Source organism: Corylus avellana, chromosome ca7 (genome assembly GCF_901000735.1).
Source record: "Corylus avellana chromosome ca7, CavTom2PMs-1.0".
NCBI lineage: Eukaryota > Viridiplantae > Streptophyta > Magnoliopsida > Fagales > Betulaceae > Corylus > Corylus avellana.
The window spans coordinates 24450197-24469719 of NC_081547.1; the positions used below are offsets into that span (position 1 = coordinate 24450197).

A 19523-nucleotide genomic window follows, 5' to 3' on the forward strand; every position below is an offset into this window, starting at 1 on the left:
AAATTCTTAGAGAATTTCAGTTTCTGAAATTTTGATTTTAGGTCGTACATTTTTTATCTAATGGTCATTATTTTGCTATGTGTATCACTACTAATAAAATAATAAATATTTATTATTTTATTAGTAGTGAGACACGTGGCAAAACAATAACACTTAGATGGAAAATAGAAGGCTTAGATCTGAAATTTCAGAAACTGAAATTCCCTTAAGAATTTCAGTGGATTGAGATCCACCACATCGCACAATTTTATTGAATTTTGAATGCTTTTTTTTTTTTTAATGCTTATTTTTGGACAAAAATTTAATGATAATTTTCACGGCCAAATATGAAGTGTGGTCCATATTTTTAAGTGCATATTTCTAGATTTGACAATAAAAATTATAATTAAATTTTGAATGAATCACCCCCATTTGATTATGAATCCAATAATAATTTTCACTGTCATAATAAGACAAGAAATGTCATAGGGGAGTGTGTATAGTATTTCTTGTTTTATTTTATTTCCGTTTTATATCACATTTATTGATTGATCCTTTGTAAAGCTCGGATTTGCGTTTTGTCTACTTGTCTACACAATCGTGCTATGATTGCACATGCTAGAGTAGAGGCATTTTCCCCGTGCTGACTCTCATTGGAATATTTGTAGCAGCACTTCAAGTAAGAAAATACAAAAAATAAATATAAAAATAGAAATTTCAAATAAATAAATAATGTAATAGAAATAAGAATAAATTATGGTATAGATAGAAAGAGTGATAAATTTTTTAGGTTTTTAATCGTTAAATTTCAAATTTGTGTAATGTCGTTCCATCGTTGATGCGGATGAATGCATATGAATAAAGGTTCGTTAATAATGCACGATTCACAGTGATACACAATCAATGTATATATAAGAGGAAGAGGAAAATCAAAATGACTATCACCATCCATCTCTCAAGTAACCCAACATGAAGTAGCAATCTTTTTCCTTTCCTCAACTTGCAAATACTTTTTGATATTGACGGCTGTATTGAAGCTCTCCCATCCATTCTAGCAAAAACAATTGTGGTTCTGAAGCAATAAAATGAAAAATCAGAAAAGAAGCAGCTCCAAGCATGAAAGTAGCCATTATTACTAATCAAAATTGCCACTGCCTTTGTTGAATGAGAGACTATACAGTAAATGAAAGAATACACTACTTTTTACTGGCTAAATTGAATATTAGAATGAAAAAAAAAAAAAAAAAAAGAATTTCAATGAATGTTGGGTACTCCTAGAAACCCAATAATATATCCTATGGTGCTGCTAGAAATAACCGAGTAAAAAGGCCTCGAAAGCTAGCGAGCCGCAATTGCTAGGAAGCTACTCGTGTCTCCCTCCAGTTCAGTAGGGTGTACGTATAACCATTGAAAGTGAGAAAATATACTAGCATAAATCATTTTTGATGAACTACCTCGATGCTGTTAGAAAGAATTAAGCTTCTCCTCAAGCTGCAAGAGCATTTCCCGACTCCCGAGTTGAGAAAATTTGGTTCAGTAACCGTGTTAGGAGTCGAAAGTTCCAGAATTAGAATCCAAGGGTTCAGATTTTATATGCTTCCTATCCTCCAAGTGACTTCTGCTTGTAACCATGCCGCATCCTATCAAACAATTTCTCTTTTGTTTTTCTCTTCTTGTCCATCTTCAGCCTATATCTTTCTTCTCTCTCCCTTTCATAAATCCCTTGCCAATGCACTTCCCCTGTTAATGGCCACAACCACATCTCGTGTGGATGGTCATCGTCATCCGCAGCCTCAGCTAAATCTTCATCCATACTCTTCAACAACGTAAAATTAAAGTATTTTGCCCACATGAATCCCTTGCGGTGTTCGATTGGGTGTTGCTCTTTCAGTGAACCGGTGTGCGGATCCATGTAAACCATTTTCCGAGCACTATGATAAGCCCAAACATTAACCAGGAGTTCCAATAACCGACAGTAACAGTGCTTTTTCTGTTGATCATTGAACAAACAAATGTGAGAAATATTAAACTCCTACTAGAACCTGAAAATCAGACAAATCCATACCAACACTACTTACCTCAAGCTCTGAGGATCCCAGCAAGCACATATTGATTTTACTAGAATTGGTGTGTAAGGCATCAAGAGAATCAACAAACATCCTGCAGTCACAGTAAGAAAATTTCACTAAGAAAATTTCACTTATAGTTTCATTTACAATGAACTGCAAGTGCCTTCAACGTAATGGGCTGTGTTAAGATAAATAAGAAACTGCAAGGTCAAATGTGGCAGATTCTAACTCTATAAATTACCGGGAGAACATTACGAACTCCAGAAAGGAAGGGGTTGGCATCACCCAACTGTGCAGAGTAGACCAGAGACCACCATCTTCTGGCATGGGTGGAAGACCTTCTACATTCAGTGACAATCCGTACATCCTGCGGAATGCATCTTCAAAACCAGACCTGAAAACATTTTTAGCAGCCATTACTTTCACCGTTAGAAAGATCCACCAACATACATACAACAAGACACACCCTTCCATAACACAACGGATGGACACATAGACATTAGCAAAACAGAACTCCTTGACCTATCTATACAGAACAATTACATTGCAACTTATACTCATAACATGCCTGCAGTTTCCTCCATTTAAGATGTCACACTTGGACCAAAAAGTGAGCACATCATTGCTTCCCGTGACTCCGTCCATGTCCAAGCACGCCCAAAAGTAAATTACATCTCCTTTAGTGTTCTCTTGTATTGTGTCTTCCAAAACCTTTTCAGCCTTTGGGGACAAGGAAGCCTGCTTCAAGAAATGAGGATAAAAAACTCATAACTGAGAAAAAAAACCGTGTATTCCACACATAACTTGTAAAAATTAAACATTTAGAAGTAAACACAAACCAACACAAGAAATACCTTCCTACCAGCAGCACGCCATGATTGAAACCCAATCCAAGGTCTTCCATGAATGTTATCCACCCTATTGGCAATAGAGAACATCCCCCCAATCTCACACAGAATATCCCGATAGTAAGAATCATTCAAAATGGGAAGCCGCCCAACTCCATCAACATCATCTGCCCTCAACCTCCGTGCTCTTGAGGACTGCCAGATTCAATGTTAAATTACTTCAATAGAAACAAATATGAAACAACTCTTCTAAAAGAAATTTATCATTTTCATGTTTAGCCAGAAAATAAAGAAAGTAACAAACAAGCAGGTTTCATCACAATTGGAGAATAAATAATCAGTTGTTCTTAGCAACGTAAATGCAAACCATACAAACTAGAGCACTTGAATGATAAACAAAGTTCACATATCATAACTAATAAATGCAAATAAAATCATAGGGTGAGATGACATGGTTGGTAATTCTCATTATTTTCTTTTTCTTTACGGTGTCTCTTTTTCTTCTCCATGGGCAGGAAAAATGGAGTCTCAATGAAATAGAAACCCTAGAAAGTTTATATGGCCTAATTACAAAACATCCTAAAAACTGCAGAATTATATCAAGAATGATTTTTTATAGAAAGAAGGGATCTCCAGGGGGGATAACAGGAGAAGGAAAAGAAAAAGAACTTTGACCAAAAAAAAAATTAAGATATACATAAAAGGAACTCACAAGACTTAAACCACGGTACAAAGAACCATGGTGCAAGAATGGCCAGGACCCAGCTCCACTGTAAATCTCATAAATGCACACTGGCTGGCCTGTCCTCTCAAGCTCTCCCTCATCCCTTTCATTTGCTTCAAACTTAAGTTTTTCCGATTTTCGAGCATTACGATAAATCTCATCCCAATCACCAAGGTTTCTCTCCATTCTTTCTTCAAGCTACAGGATAAAAAAAATAAATCTCTATTTCAGCTGTTTTCTGAATAAAATGACTTCAAATGCAGACATTTGGTTTTTTTTTGGTGGGGGAGGGGGAGGGAGAGGTGAGAGAGAGAGACAAAGAAAAGCTATTATTGCAAGAGAACACCATACCTCCTCCATTTCTAACTTCTCATATTCTTCAGTACTTTCTACTTCGCTCAAAACATCCCAATCTTGTTTAGTTGGGATATCCAGTGACAGAATCTCAGTTCCATTCTCAGAGACGTTTGTTGAATGAACAAAATTGGTAAACTCGTCTTCAAGAGCATCAACAACACTAAACTTTCTCAAGAAAGTAGCCTTCTCATCAATGTCTTGCATCTCACCAGTTCTCGCTTGTATTTCCACCCTGAACAAATTCCACTCCCATGATCCCTGCTGAAGTTGAGAAATAGGACCTGGAAGCATGGCATCTGATGAGAAATTGAGTACATTTTCCAGTACCCTCGCATAACCAGTTATGCATTCTGATGCCAGCATGTTCCTAGCAAGCAGTCTTCCGGAGGAAGCAACTGCTTGAGCAAACTTGGAGAGTTTTCCATTTGAAATCAGGAGTGAGAAAGCCCTCATCAAAGCATCAGGGTTATGTTTTGGAAAAAATAACCCATGGACTCCATCAACAATCTGTAATTTCAGAAACCCCTTAGAAAATGTAAGAATAAAACCCTGCGAAGTACAGCGATCACTGAACCAAGTACGAATAACTTGAATGAACTCACATATTTTTTCAAGATGGGAAAATCAGGTGCAATAACAGGGATTTCAAAGGTCATGGCTCGGATAAGCAAAGGAGGAAAACCCTGTACATCTTGGTCGGAACCATAGAGAGCAATATCAGCCATTAATAACACATTGTTCACATCAGTATCGAACCCATAATGCCTTACAGAGCCATGGAGAAGTCCAAGACGAGAAGCAACTTCCTACAACACAAATTAAAGAATCAATTCACAATCCAAAGAGAAGATAATCACACTACAAAATGATGCCATGTGGTGAGTTGAGCACATCAAAGATTGACTGTGAATGCAATGTAACTTTCAAAAGGACTGCTTCAATAGATTAGCTTCATATTTCTCAGGCTTGTCCATAGCTTTATCAATATTCTTGCTCTAATTTTTTTTTTAGGAAAAAAATTCACTTTACCCCCCTGACATTTCAAGGGTTTTTCAATTCGAACTCCAATGTTTAAAAATTGGCAATGTACCCCCCTAATGTATCAAAAATTTTCAATTCAGACCCTCCGTTACTAATTTCCGTCTAATTGGAAGGAAATCATCTCACGTGCGTCTCATGTGGGATTTTGATGCCCTCTATTCTAATTTTGCCTTCATTAAAACCTATGAAATTACATAATTACCCTCTTTAAAACCTATGAAATTGAGGATAATTACGTAATTTTATAGGTTTTAATGAGGGCAAAATTGGAATAGAGGGCATCAAAATCCCACGTGAGACGCACGTGGGATGATTTCTGTCCAATTAGACGGAAATTAGGAGGGTCTAAATTAAAAATTTTTGAAACATTTGGGGGTACATTGCCAATTTTTAAACATTAGGGTTCGAATTGAAAAATTCTTGAAACTTTAGAGGGTAAAGTGAATTTAACCCCTTTTTTTTATCTATACTTTCTTATGTCACTGTAATGCCTCTGCTAATTTCTTATTCTCCTTTCTTTACAAATTACTCAATTAACAAAAAAGAAAGAAAAAAATTGTGTGTGTGTCTTTGTATATAATTATTATTATTAAGATATTGCAGGAACTACCAAATGGTAAGCTTGTACTACCAAATGCTTCCAAAATTCCTTAACCTTCAAAAACATAAAGAGATTCAGTTGTATGGTTTCACCACTCACAACAAACATTACAAATGAATTACCTGAATTAGAAAATATATTTTAGCAGAAAATTACATGTATATTATGATGAAATCATAAACTAGTTGAAATTCATCTCATCCATTCAAAAACTTGAGGCATACTTTTTTACAATGCTGTGATGTACTCATTTAGTCTATCAGACATTTGCTAGCCATTATGTCAGACACATTTCAATAGTGAACCTTCCATTCGCTCATTTGAAAATAGAGGCACTTGCAGGTTTAAAGAGCAGTTCATATACGGTAAAAGCATGGTATTTATAGCAAAAATAGCATAGCCTATAATGATGCACCAATAAATAACTGACTACCTTTAAAGCATCATCATATCCATTTGTGGAATTACCACATAAGAAAACAAATTTAAATGAGCTTCCCGCATCTTTCCTCTTGGCATATTTTATTAGCAGTGGTCCTATGGCATGCATCGCTACAGCATAGTCCCATGATAGGTCATTGTGAAAGAAAGAACTTCCAATAACTACGACCAGTATATCATCTTCACTGAATCCATTGTCCTTCCTTAATTGGTATTTGGACTGGGTCTTAAGGTAGCTTTCAGAAGCCCACACATCTACTGGTGACCCAGGAATCACAAAGAAGTTTCCAGTGTCAAGAACACTATATAACATCTGATACAAGAAGGAACAACATTGAGAAACAGAAAAAGAGTGTCTAATACAGTGCCAGTTAGAAATGAAGTTGGGTAGTAAGATATATAGGTATACATCTAAGATGGCAGATTTACCGGCAGAGTGAAATCTGGAAACACAACAACGCTAGCTCTACTAAAAGCAGTTTTCCAATGAGAAACAAGATGCTTCCAACCCATTTCCTCATATGCTGGAAGGCGATTTGCAAGAGTATCTTCATGAATAATCCAGACAAGTGGTACCGAACAAAAAGGCTCCTGCATAAGGCTGCATGCATATATAACTCACTAATTATAGCATCTCAAACTAAAGTAACAGATTAGACATATTTCCTTATTCCATAAAACTGGGGAGAGAGAGAGAGAGAGAGAGATTAATTGCATCACAATCAACAGTGAACCTAAAAGTCTCATGTTTGCTATCTTATAGGCGTGCTCAAATTTAATGTCATTTGTGGTGCAAATGAGATCAAAGTCCAAAGAGTTCATTTCATCAACCACTGAAAACATCAGCTGTTTAAAAGATGTCTGCAAAAGCAAATAGTACATGCTATGCTCAAGCAGATCAAGCATAATGCAATGCACACATGAGAAGAACTCTCAAACATAATTATAGCCCTCAGTGAGCTACAGGGAGAATATCAACAAACCTTGAAATAGCCTCTTTTGCTTCAAGAGAATCAACAATGATGCCTTCAAAACTGTAGAAAACAACAGATCTTCAACAATATATACACAAGCAAACTAGAAGACAATATTGTCAAAAAAAGTTTCTGACACAAATAAACTGCACTCCAGATAGAGCCATAGAAAGGCCCCATTAAATAACAAAACAGGATAAATGATGAAAAGCACACATACATTAACCAATCGATATGGCCATATTGCTCAGGTCCTAAAATGGAAAGCCGGCCACCTATTTGCTCCCACATTGTACGTGCTTTTCCATCCTTTAGTGCAAATATCTGTCACGTACACATTGTAAGAAAGTATAAGCTTTTCAGAAGCCAAAGCTGAAAACATTGTTCAGCACATTACTAGCTGCCCCAATTATATTTTAAAATGTCATATTTTGATGAGGGCAGCGCATAAATTCGTACAAAAATGCCACTATCAACACCCAACTTCATCAATCCATTAAATAAGTGCTTCAACATGTTTCCCCCATAAAATGGAGAAACAATTCTACTACCAACAACAGAGATAATAAACACCATACTGAAACTTAAGAACCACTACCTTAACCACATAACCCAGCTTCTGTAAATTCTTTATCACAGTAATCAACATCAATGACTGCGGATTTTTCTTCATGTCGCCCAAGATCTGATACTCATCAAAAGAAAGCATATTTGATTTAGAAAGTGCAAACCATTTTAAAACAAACAAAAAAGAAAAAGAAAATTCAATTAAGTTTCTTTTCATGCAAAGTATGGTTCTGAGTTATACTAATGCACTTGGCCTTCACATTTTGATTAATGAAGTGTCAAGCACTGAACTATCTTTGAATGTTTAACATCATCTACGTTTAAACCTCAAGATATTTCATTAATTAGTTCACCACAAAACTGCATCCAAAACTAAAAGACAACACACTGCATGCTTAAATACAGAGGTATAAACGAGAGGGACCATAAGAGTCTCAAACAACAAGACTTTCCAGATGAGATAGCATTACAACCGCAAAGAACTTGGACACAGGCTGGTTTCATAACTTTACACTTGCAGTACTGCTGTCATATCACAATTTCAACTAACAATCAGTTCCGTCAATTTTTGCGACGGTATTATTTAACACTAACACATATTCATCTTTCATGCAACCAGCAGAGGCCTATTGCAAAATAAACTACTCAAAATTTTCTTAAACAGCCAAATGACTACTTCCACTTTGATTTGAATATTTGATTGCTAGAAGGCTAGATTCAATTAACCTCTACTTCAAACAGGAAAATTAGGTTATGGTGGTGGATTAAGTTTGCTTCCAATTTTAGTAACATATATAAGCTTTTCACCTGTATGTCAAAACTTAGTTTTATAGAACTTTATACTTAAATAGAAAGCAATAACATGATCACAAGAATAATAGTTTAAAATCAAGGTTGATCAATCTCCTTTCAGTAAGAAAACTCTCTTATAGTCAATGAGCCTTCTGCAATCTTGGGAGCATACTTGGAAGACTACCAGACCGTTATTATTAGAGTTTAGTTGCATCTAAGCACTATCTCAAGTATCTTCAATCTAATGGCCTCTCAAGAAGCATGTTTGAGATATTTAATGATAGTGACTGAATTATGCTTTCAGCTGAATTGGCATTATATTTGATTTTCAGTTTATGGAGAAAATATATTAACCATTTGCATTTACTTTTTTTGTAATTAAATTGGTTATTTCAACACAATTTCACGGTTGTCCTCCTCATTCTTCGCATTTTTTTTTTTTCTCACCTCAGCAATATGCCATTTTTTTTGGCTGCAACTGTAACTTCATCCTATTATGTTCCCCATTTCCTTACTATATAACTACTGAAATAAGCACACCATTTTGTTTGATGAAGGTTAAATTTTTAGCTCATTCGATATTATAAAAACCACAACATCACAAGACAAAGTTCAAATTCAAATTTCAATGCCTTTCCTTTCAGTTTTCACATCAACAAAACAGAGCATTTGACGTCGGTTTTGGAATCCCAATGCTCTAAAGAGAAATAAAACCAAATTCTATTCTAGGAGGACTAAAGACATAGCCAGCTGCTATTCAGCTCCATTGGTATAAAAGCCTAAATAATCTAATAACTGAAATTGCGCTCACATAAATAAAATTTAGTAGTTCCCAAAAAGGAAATAAAGTTCGAATCGAATCAAACAATATAAACAGCCTCAAATTCAAATATAAATCAAATCCAAAATTCAAAACTGAACTCACAAGAGCGAGCCTTGGCGCCCTAACTCCAATCCTCGGCTCCGATCGCAACAAATCGAGCCCGTCACCCCGCGAAACCCTGGCCGGCACGAACTTCAACGTGCTCCCGAACCTCAACCCGTCCCTCAGCGACCTCCCTCGATCGCCACTCTTGCTGAACACCGACGTGATCGAGCTCTGCAACACCATCGACGCCATCGCGAACAGGAACACCGCGAAGATCACCACGGAGTAGAACGTAGACTTCCCCATCAGCCAGAGTAAGCCCTTGCGGTTGAAGCGGCTGGGGTGAGATCGGCCGCGGAGGAACAGCGAGCGATCCGGGGAGGCCTTGGCTGGTTCTCGGTGGTGGATAGGGTTCCTCTTGACAGGGTACCGGTCGCGGATCGAATGGAATCCTAGATCATTGCTGGCGCCGCCATTGCCGCCATTATTGTCGTCGTCCTCGTGTGGAGATGTGTTGCGGGCCATGCGGAATTTTCTCGGGAAAGTGACGGAAAAGTTTGAGGGTTAGCAATGGAAATTGAAAGAGATAATTGGAATGCCAAGAGTGAGAGTTGGCATTGGAGAACCGTCCAAACTCGAGTTGGTCGACGTGAAATGGACTCACAGAGTGAGTTTCTTGATTTTAGTTTTCGAAATCCTTCTGTTCTTGTTTGCTAACGCGCTTGGGTTTTTTTATCCACGCGCCAATTGGGAACTAGTTAGCACGCGCAATTTCTTCATCTTTGCTTTCAAGTTTTGTTTGTTTTAGCTAGTAATGCTTGTCTTGCTACTTGCTAGACCCACCATTCGTCGAAAACACTCTTTCACAATTTATTAATATAAATCAGTTAAATTTATAATTTGTTTACAATTATTTTACAACTTATTACCGTTTGAGAAATAATTAACTTCAATATCTTTTTGACCATTTCCTCATCTTATCTTACAAATTTAATATATCATCATTGGATCTGTGAAATCATGTTATCTCACACAAATTTAATGGTAGATTCATCTATTCACCATAGAGATAATTAAAATATAGTTAACAATATAATAAAATCTATCATTTTTCTAAAACTACTTTAGACACTAAAAATATAACATTTTCCAATCACGTGCTAACATACGTAAACAAGTAATAAAATAATTGTAAAGTAGTTGTAGGTCTAGCATTTCTTTTTTTCTTTTTTTTTTTAAATAATGCTACACCTATAGCTCTTTTACAACTTGTTCCTCGTTGGATTAGAGTCACACCAACTAAAACTAAAATTTAACATAATCTAATCGCATGTTGATACATGTTAACAAGTTGTAAAATAACACAAATTTAACCCTTTTTTTTTTATGAAAAAACTATACTTAATCTACACCTAATTTGCAATGTCTCTCCAATCTTTCAACTAATTACCCTACCGATCTTCTAAAAGGATTGCAATGTTCCCTTCCTAAAAAGACAAAAACACTCAATTTTTTTTTTAAAAAGATAAATACTCCCTAGAAATCTCAAAAAAAAAAATTAGCGCATGTAAGAGGTTTTTTTTTTTAAGGGTTTTCCTTTTTATTTTATTTTTATGCGCGTCTTAGTCTTTTTAAGTTGTTAGAACAAATGATCATTTAACAGGATATCAGAACCAAAAGATTTTAACTTCCAATCTTAACTTCATAATTCACCTTCATTTAAATGAAATATTTTATATGAGTAGAAGTGTTAAAATATTAATTAAATGATTAAACTTTTGAGATAAACAGTAATTAAACTTGAGAAATAAGAGACATTGCAAATGGGTTAATAAATTGATGGGGCTAAGTGTAATTTTCCATTTTCTTTTTAACGTTTGCCTATTAGTTTTTTTTTTTTTTTTTTTTGGGAGGAAGCACTTTCGGAAAAAAGAAAAAATACTTTCTGGACAGAGAAATGAGAAAAGGCCAAAAAACGCGTTTGCTAAATTCAACGAAAGAATAATTATATTCCCCTTTCCCCCCTTCCCCTCATTTAAAAAAAAATATATACATATTATTCTAGAAAACGACTAGTTTATCAAATTTCGAAAAATTTAAAATGTTATATATTGTAAATTGTTTGTTAATACTTTTTATTTTCAAAAAAGAAAAAGAAAAAAAAAAAGAATGAAAAAGCGTTGACAAAGCATGGCTTTTGGCCACGCCCACTTGGCCAAACCTTGGAAAAGAAATTATGCATAATAATCTTCGAAAAATGTCTAAAATCTAATGACAGTAGATATGAAAAATAAGCATAATGTCATTGGTTTTATTTTATTAAAATCGTCCTTTTTTTTGTTACTTCTATTTATTTTGAGACGATGGAGTACATCAGTACATGCGATTATTTGGTTAACATTTTTTTTACATCTATATATTACACATGATGGCAGCTTGAAATTCCCTTAGCTATTTACTGCTCTTCATCAGGAAAAGCTTCAAGAAACTGTCTAATCTTCAGCCGCTCATCCTTTGTGAGATGAGGATCCTCACTAGTCAACCTCTTCCACAGGTTTGCCCTAAGACTATCTGCATCATCATCAACAACCTGAAAAGAGGAGAAAAATGAGAGCACCAATAGAGAAGCACTATACTATATAGTATATACTAACTTCTCATGAATAAAATGTGTCATGGAATGGAAGGATTTGAGGATGAATCATGGTAGGTCCATGGAAGTCAATTTTTGGACTCATAGTAAGTCAAACTAGATAGTAGTTGAACATAAATTATGAACAGAACAAATTTTGCTTGATATGTCGTCGGTGCTGTCGGTGTTCTTTTCTGTGCTAGGGCTTAGTTACATATTTAAAACAAAAAATCATTTCCACAAAACGTAATCATTCACTTCATTTTCATTAACGACTACTCAAAATCCCTTCATCGAAAAGAGCTCTAAAGCAATCCAAAGGATGCAAGCAGACAGAAGAAATAGTGTACATGCAGATCTCAAACTAGCCTATTTTTTTTTTTTTTTTTTAAGTTATGATGCTAGATATGTAAACCTTACTTGAACGTAATTGTTGATATGGCCATCTTTGTTGACAATGGTTAAAGGCTCGTCCTTATTGCACGTCCATTCACCGTCAACAACATACTTGTACTCGTAGCGTCCTTCCTGTTAAAGCAATAGTTAATATGGATTTCCATTTCTAAAAAATGGGTCAGTGCATTGCAACATTTTATATAAAGAGCAGCAGAGAACCCCTATCGAGTATGAGGAATGAGTTTGTGACATCTTCAAATGCATGTTAGATCAAGTCTTAACTTCTGTTGAGAGAAATATGTGTGTCCAGACAAAACCAAGGAGCAAATCCAAGTTATTTTGCACCCATGATAAAAAGATATTTGTTTTAGTGAAGTCTTCAATATCATTTACACAATGTGTTCCCAAAAAGACAGCCTGACTACCTTATGAAGCATATATATCTGTGACATACAGAACCTGGAGTGAAGGGGTTAAAATGGTGCAATAAAAGTGTGATTCTAGATGCTTTTCTAAAGCATAACTTCCAAATATCAAAACAAAACCATTTTCATAGCTCTTGATTCTTGAAGTCAACCATGTGGGTTATTGGATAATTACAGCATTAGTGCCTTATAAGAAACTCAAATAGAAGGCAATAAAGTTTTTATATGAGTAGAATGCACAACAATTGTTAACAGTAAGAAATTTCAATTGTTACCAGTGAGAAATTTAAATGGAGATGGCGGACATGTAAAGATAAGTGCTTGGAATTTTCACCTTTATAAGAACAAACAACAAGATGCATAACGAATTAAACTTACTAGCAGTTCCGTGTTGAGAATCCACAAACCCTGCTCCTCGTCAAATTCTAAAGGTATTTTCTGCAAAAGGTTCACAAGACAAAAATGATGAGTAAAAAATGAAGTAGGAAATCATAATCGTACATGTTTTAAGACGATTTAGTAGATGATTCTAATGGTAAAAGACAAAGATGAAATCCTAAGCCAATACACACCTTAAGGACTTTTTAGAAAACCCTTCTCCATTCATCTTTCCCATTGGCTAGACAAAACAACATTTCAAGTTGCATCCTAATAAGAGGGCAACTTTACTAGTTGCCTGGATGTCAAGAACAAAATGTTTTCTCAAGGTGATACCACCATTTGATGCATGTTGGGCTAGCATTCAACCATTAACATCAACTCATCTAATTTCTAAAAAATTCTTCCATACATTTTTTTTTTTTTTTGATAAGTAAAAAATTCTTCCATACATTAGCACAAATACAATCAAGTCTTCCAAGTATTGTCCAAAAACTGCACAGAATTGCAATGAACCAGGATGGCATTTTATGCTCTTAAAAATAGTGACAACCAAGTGTCAGTCAATCATGGGTCAAAATAAAATCCAGATCTTTCAAACTTTACAAGGGACACAAAGTGCTAATAAAGCATCTAAGAAAATTGTTAAAGTCAAAAGGCTGATTGTACATAAATGATCATTACCTGACCCCATCCAATATTAAGTCCTGAAATTTCCACCGTTGAGCAATTACAATCTTTCCAAGTCAAAGTGACAAACTTCTTCCTGAGGCCTGTAAGCTTTAAGTAGAATATTTGTGATGAGCATGCAATCAAACAAAATGAAAGCCACTACTGTAAAAGAAAAGAAACAAGAAAACAGCAACAAATTGTCCCAAATTCCTAAATAATGACGCCAATGTGAACAGATGTCATCAAGATAGAAAAAGTAAAGAAGTGCAACATCATAAGAATTAGGAACAAAAGGACCTTCAAGCAAGTACCAGTAAATGCCTAATGATCGTTTTCAGTAAAATTTTGCCTAGACACTCCACATGGATGCCTTACTTGCTCAAGAAAACTATCTTAAATGTTAATTTCGTGATAAAAGAAAGATACAATCTGTTACAAGTGTCGCCTATGATTTCTGGAAAACAAGGGCAGGTTTTAACACTTGATGTACTAAATAAAAGTCTTGTATAATACATAGCGCAGAATCTACTTTATGATTTGCATTCATTTGGCCAGCCCGCAACAACAAATGTATGAAGTGAGAATTCAACTTGAAATTTTGCTAAATCATCATGTGTGAGCTGTTCAAGAAGAACTTGTTATTAACAAGTCAAAAGGATCAGATATGTAAGAAGAAACCAGAAACTAAGATTTACACTTCTATTACACCAATAATATATGACAAAAGAAAAGTAACTCACAGTATCAGCGGTTGCACTTTTTATGGCATCCAGTTTTGGGAAGCATGTGCGCTTGCTCTGTAAGCAAGAAACACTTAGAAATTTCACAAACATTGGGAAGATTTGAGGCAATCAGTGCATTATTTATCATTTAAATTCAGCAGTTATTAACATTAAAACATATTATCAAAAATATACCTCTTGTAAATTAATAATGATTATCAGTCCTTAATTGGAAAGTAAATGTGACTAGTTTCCTTAAATTACCAAGTACCCTATCTATCACGTAAAGTAATGCGACAAAAACTTTTGAGGACCGGAAAAGGACTTTGGAAGAAATTAAATCCTTATTCTTCAAAACTTTGTATTTGTGGAAAGCTACTTGTGTCTCCTTTGACGATTAAATATTGTGATTTCCTTGTTCTTTTCACTCCTAATTAGGTGTTTCCTTTTATATATTTCTTGTGTACTTACGGGTGCCTTAAGCTTTTTATGATATTAATCGATTACTTATATAAAAAAAAAAAATAGCCACCAATACCCAGATAGCTTGATATCCACGGCATAGCTAATCAATTGAAAAGCTATTGAAGAAGTTGGGAGTCGCATTGATATATCTTCCAACTACAATTACTTGTGTAGCCAGAAATTGGAAGATATCTTCCACCTCCCAGATATCTTCCACCTCCCATCTAATAATAACACAAATGCAGCCCTTGTGGCCATTATATCATTATATACAGGACATACAATGATACAAGTCCTGCAAACTCAGTTAAAGATAATTGATGAATGTAGTGACATCAATTCAGTAAAAAATTTCATCAACCCAATAGCTATAGAATTTGGTTATGAAACCTAACATGCATGAAATCATTGTCACGCCTTTACAAGTCCAAAATTGAACTTCTTGACTTGTTTTTGTTATATTCTTGACAGAAGAATGTACAAGTGTGCAGAATATTCTCTAACAAGAACATATACAATTAATTACAAAAAAATATACATTTAAATTTAATAAAGGAGTGTCTACCAGCAGCAATTTGTTAGCTTGACTTAGATGATAGCCCTGAACCCAGAACATGTATGCCAACTGAAATTCAAAACAACTCTTCCATTAATGAAAAATAAATCATTAGAGCTAGAAGAAAGATTCCCAGAATGAAATCATCTTAAAGGAATGAAACTGACACGCGTACCGCAACTGCAGGAGCTCTTCCCATTCCAGCAGTGCAATGTATATATGTCACACCTCCATTTCGATTTACTGCCTTGTATAATTCGCTAACAACAGCTGGAAGCCGTAACCGTAAATCAAATGCATCGAAGTCCCTGGTGCATCAAACATTATGCTACTGTACAACGTAAAGAATGGCACTACATATGTGCTCACATGCAAACACGACACACATATCACATGCAGAAAATCAATATGTTGCCACATGAGCAGGGGTGGAACCAGGCTTTTACCTTGGGGGGGCCCAAAATTTTAAAAATTCTCTTAAAATATATAATTTTTAGAATTTTGACCCCCAAAAATTTTTTTTTGATAAGTAATTTTGACCCCCAAAAATTAAAAATTAAATTCTCTTAAAATATATATATATTTTTTTTTGGGTGGGGGTACACAGTTGTTCTGATTACTTAAACAGAAATATAAGAAGTGTAATACACAATATACCAGTGACAAAACAAATCCAGATATAGAGAGTAGTCAAACCAACATTTACTTCGAGGTTTCAGTAATTTTCACAATTTTCAGAATAGGAAAGTAAAATATCAGCACAACTACTATCTCTTTTGATGAGTATAACTACTATCTTGCCATAACTAACCTTATCTCCGCCCGTAAGTGTTGAATGTCATCATGTGTCTTAGCATACTCTCGTATGGCATTGATGTCAACGCCAAAATATCTGGATGGACTAGTGAAGGAATCCGATGTTTTCTTTCTCAATTCAAACATGCCAGTAGCCCTCTCAAATGCTCAAAAGTTACATATTTAGAAATTAAAATCCCATATAAAAAGAAGAAAAAGAAAACAACTAGAAGCTCCAATTGGACTTCAACGAGAAACTTGTTTTGGATACTCCAAGTCCGGGTCTTGCTGCAAGCAAAATATGGTTTTCACTCCAATACTACGAAGCTTGTCAACATCTTCAGGAGTCTGGCAATGAGCAGGGAAGAAGAAAAAAAAAACAAAAAAAAAGAAGCAAAAATCATATGGTCGTATAAAAGGGGTAGAATCTATTCACATTTATTAAATTTAAGAAGAAGGATCACCTGTAGGCATGATCCCACAATCAAGTCCGGACGAATGAAGGTGTAGTTCATTCCAAGTTCATGCCTATAGGTCAAGACTGTACCAGACTATGTTAGAAAGGAATGATGAGATGCAGCTAAACACAGCAAGAAAACAAAACAAAGCCATATGAAAAAGGAATCATAAGAGGAATCCCAAGGTAAAGTCAATTTGTAGGTTACCCACGAAGATCATATGCACCTATATTGCCAGAATTGGGAACGACAATCTGAGCATAATACCACTCACTCATCAGAAAAATTATGTTCGACTGGGGTTAACTTTTTTAGCATGTTTTAGCCCAAACTTCTAGTATACAAATCAACAAGCAGCCTTCGACATGTAAGACCATAAATGTCGACCAAGTTGGCTCTCATACTTCCTCATGCTCAAACTACGAACACTGTGACCAAACTTACCAGCACCCATAGCTTCTGTCATGTCATTACTATATGTCTCCGATTTTTCCTCCTTTACATTGGCACCACTTGCCTGACCGGAAATAGCCTACAAACAAAGATGTCAGTATTCTTCCATATGAAAAAGCTTGAATGCAAGCAAGCAGCATGGTGACTGAAATCTTGAAATCAATACTACTCACTGAAAAGCAAATCATGGCCTTAACAACCACATATACATGCTCATAACAACTAGCTGGTACAATTGAAACACAGCACCATTAACTCATGTCTGTTTCTCACGACCTTTTAGTACTTTTTCTTGCATAAGTCACAATGATCCTGGAAAATTGCAATGCGGATAGCTGTTCTGATACATGATCTATATCAGATAGAAAGTAAAATGGAAACTTATAGATGATGAATTTTTGTACAGAAAGTTGACTACCACTGTAGAAATTTCTTCTAAAGAAACACGTTATCGCATTCTAACTTCTAACTAAATTCCATCTAAAGAACACACTATCACATCCTACCTTCTAACTAAGAAATAAGCTGTAAACAAGCCTGCCCCATTTCCTGCTCCATGTACCACAGAGATCCATCTCCCAAGTTACATAGGGCAAAAGAATGTCCGACGGCATTTCTAGACTTCTAGTCCCACCCTTCATAGGGTGGCAGACTCAAAGTAAACATGGGTTTTAATGGCTTGCCCATGTCTTGCACCGTAAAACCAACCATGCTATGAAGGCTGCACGCCTTTGGAGATTCACTATATATGATGAATGAGTATCAACCAACAACAAAGTATTTCACTCTTTGGAAATGTCAAAATTTGGCTCCATCGGAACTTAAAATTGGCTAACTCTAATGGACAATGAGACACAAAGATACTGTATTACATAATTACTCTTTATCTTTATATAAAAAATAAAATAAAATAAAATAAAAAAGACAATAAATTGTAGAACACAGTACATCGTGTGAAAACATATTCACAAATATTTCAAACAAGAAAACACACGAATACCACGTTGATTCGTTGAACAACATCAGCTATATCTCAAACCAACAAAAATCGAAAATAACTAAAAAGGAACCTAACTACTGATTACAAAACCAAAACCCAGAAAATATATCCCGAAGCTACGGTTTCTGAAGTTACCTTCACCGCCATACTTCGTTGTGGACCAGCACTACTCGGCACTCCCTGCATTAAATCCAAAAATCTCGTCAAATTACATTAAACACACACATGTTTGTACATAAAACACATAGATAGTAGAAGATGAGTGTACCAGTGTACCGACAGAGCAGGATGGCGTCCTCTGATAGCATTTGAAGCTTTGCAAGGGCAACGCAGAGGATCTGAAATTGGAAAAAGAATGTCACAGATATCTTAACAAGGCAAAGAATCAGATAGTGGTATACAAAGGTTTAAGCGGACCTTGGAAGAATCTGAAGACAGTTCATTTCCGATCCGAGAGGAATGCAAGAAAATCTCTTTCGAATCGATATTTTCTCAGTGTTAGTTTTAGATTTTTTCCGAATTGATATGTTTTCACTGTGGGTCCTTTATATATAGGCGTTGGTTGAATGGATCTCCTTTCCAGATATTCTCCAAAATCATTGCCTTTTTGTACCCTTTTGTTGTTTTCTTACTATATTTTGCAGCTTGCCCCCTGGGATATTATATATTTTGGTTGCGCCTCCTTGATTGTTTTGACTTTTATGATCCTGACCCACATTGGGTTGTTGGCTTGTAGACTTGTAGTTGAGTCGAATATTACATGTTTGAACTCGGCTCAGCTGCATCATATATAGGCTCAAACTTAAGTCGAGTTTTGAAGCCTTATTCAAACTCAGCTCATGAAAACCCTTGCCATGTTTGAGCTTGGTTCAAACTCGGCAAAGGTCTCGAACCGACCTCCATATTAAGTAGTGATTGGCTCAACCTTAATTTTTTCTTACAAAATTTTTCGAAAAGTTCTTTTTGATCATAATTTTTACTACTAAGTATTGGAATTGCGCTTATGACCCCACTTCAAAAAGCTCTTTTTAGCACACACGTCGTACCTATGGTTGACAAGCGATGATTTCAGGCCCAAATTCATAGTTTTTCCTTTGAATTACTAATTTTAGATATTTTGTTATTCAATTAATTTTCTCCTATTTTAAAAGTGATTTTATTATTGAATTTCACTATAGTCACCCCCTTTGTGATTCTAACCGGTGACATAGAACTTAGCTCTAATATGAGATTTTAACAAACCTTGGGTATAAACTAAAAGTTTATTAATATTTAAAGCACGAAACATGCGACAAGACTAGACATGGTTT

General features: G+C 35.3%; 2 protein-coding genes across 2 annotated transcripts in view; both read right to left on the reverse strand.

Moving 5' to 3' along the window:
* Positions 1 to 834: 834 nt before the first annotated feature.
* Positions 835 to 9945, reverse strand: LOC132187862 (uncharacterized). The gene is made up of 15 exons (XM_059602297.1): positions 9319 to 9945; positions 7633 to 7719; positions 7255 to 7358; positions 7044 to 7094; positions 6490 to 6661; positions 6053 to 6373; positions 4580 to 4783; positions 3972 to 4484; positions 3609 to 3818; positions 2903 to 3091; positions 2617 to 2786; positions 2290 to 2442; positions 2058 to 2139; positions 1434 to 1969; positions 835 to 1051 (listed from the first exon to the last, which is right to left on the reverse strand). The coding sequence occupies exons 1-14, from the start codon at positions 9784 to 9786 to the stop codon at positions 1580 to 1582; spliced, it is 3114 nt and encodes a 1037-aa protein (XP_059458280.1). The 5' UTR covers positions 9787 to 9945; the 3' UTR covers positions 835 to 1051; positions 1434 to 1579.
* A 1600-nt stretch (positions 9946 to 11545) lies between these two features.
* The window catches only part of LOC132188045 (phosphoglucan phosphatase DSP4, amyloplastic), a 13616-nt gene continuing 5638 nt past the window's right edge, over positions 11546 to 19523 (reverse strand). Inside the window, exons 4-17 of the mRNA XM_059602459.1 lie at positions 18631 to 18756; positions 18482 to 18551; positions 18349 to 18393; positions 17205 to 17292; positions 16767 to 16843; positions 16574 to 16650; positions 16319 to 16399; positions 15683 to 15815; positions 15517 to 15576; positions 14505 to 14561; positions 13777 to 13872; positions 13093 to 13152; positions 12314 to 12421; positions 11546 to 11851 (exon numbers count right to left, since the gene is read on the reverse strand). Coding sequence (XP_059458442.1) covers positions 11717 to 11851; positions 12314 to 12421; positions 13093 to 13152; positions 13777 to 13872; positions 14505 to 14561; positions 15517 to 15576; positions 15683 to 15815; positions 16319 to 16399; positions 16574 to 16650; positions 16767 to 16843; positions 17205 to 17292; positions 18349 to 18393; positions 18482 to 18551; positions 18631 to 18756 — 1213 coding nt within the window. The 3' untranslated portion in view covers positions 11546 to 11716. The remainder of the gene's footprint in view (positions 11852 to 12313; positions 12422 to 13092; positions 13153 to 13776; positions 13873 to 14504; positions 14562 to 15516; positions 15577 to 15682; positions 15816 to 16318; positions 16400 to 16573; positions 16651 to 16766; positions 16844 to 17204; positions 17293 to 18348; positions 18394 to 18481; positions 18552 to 18630; positions 18757 to 19523) is intronic.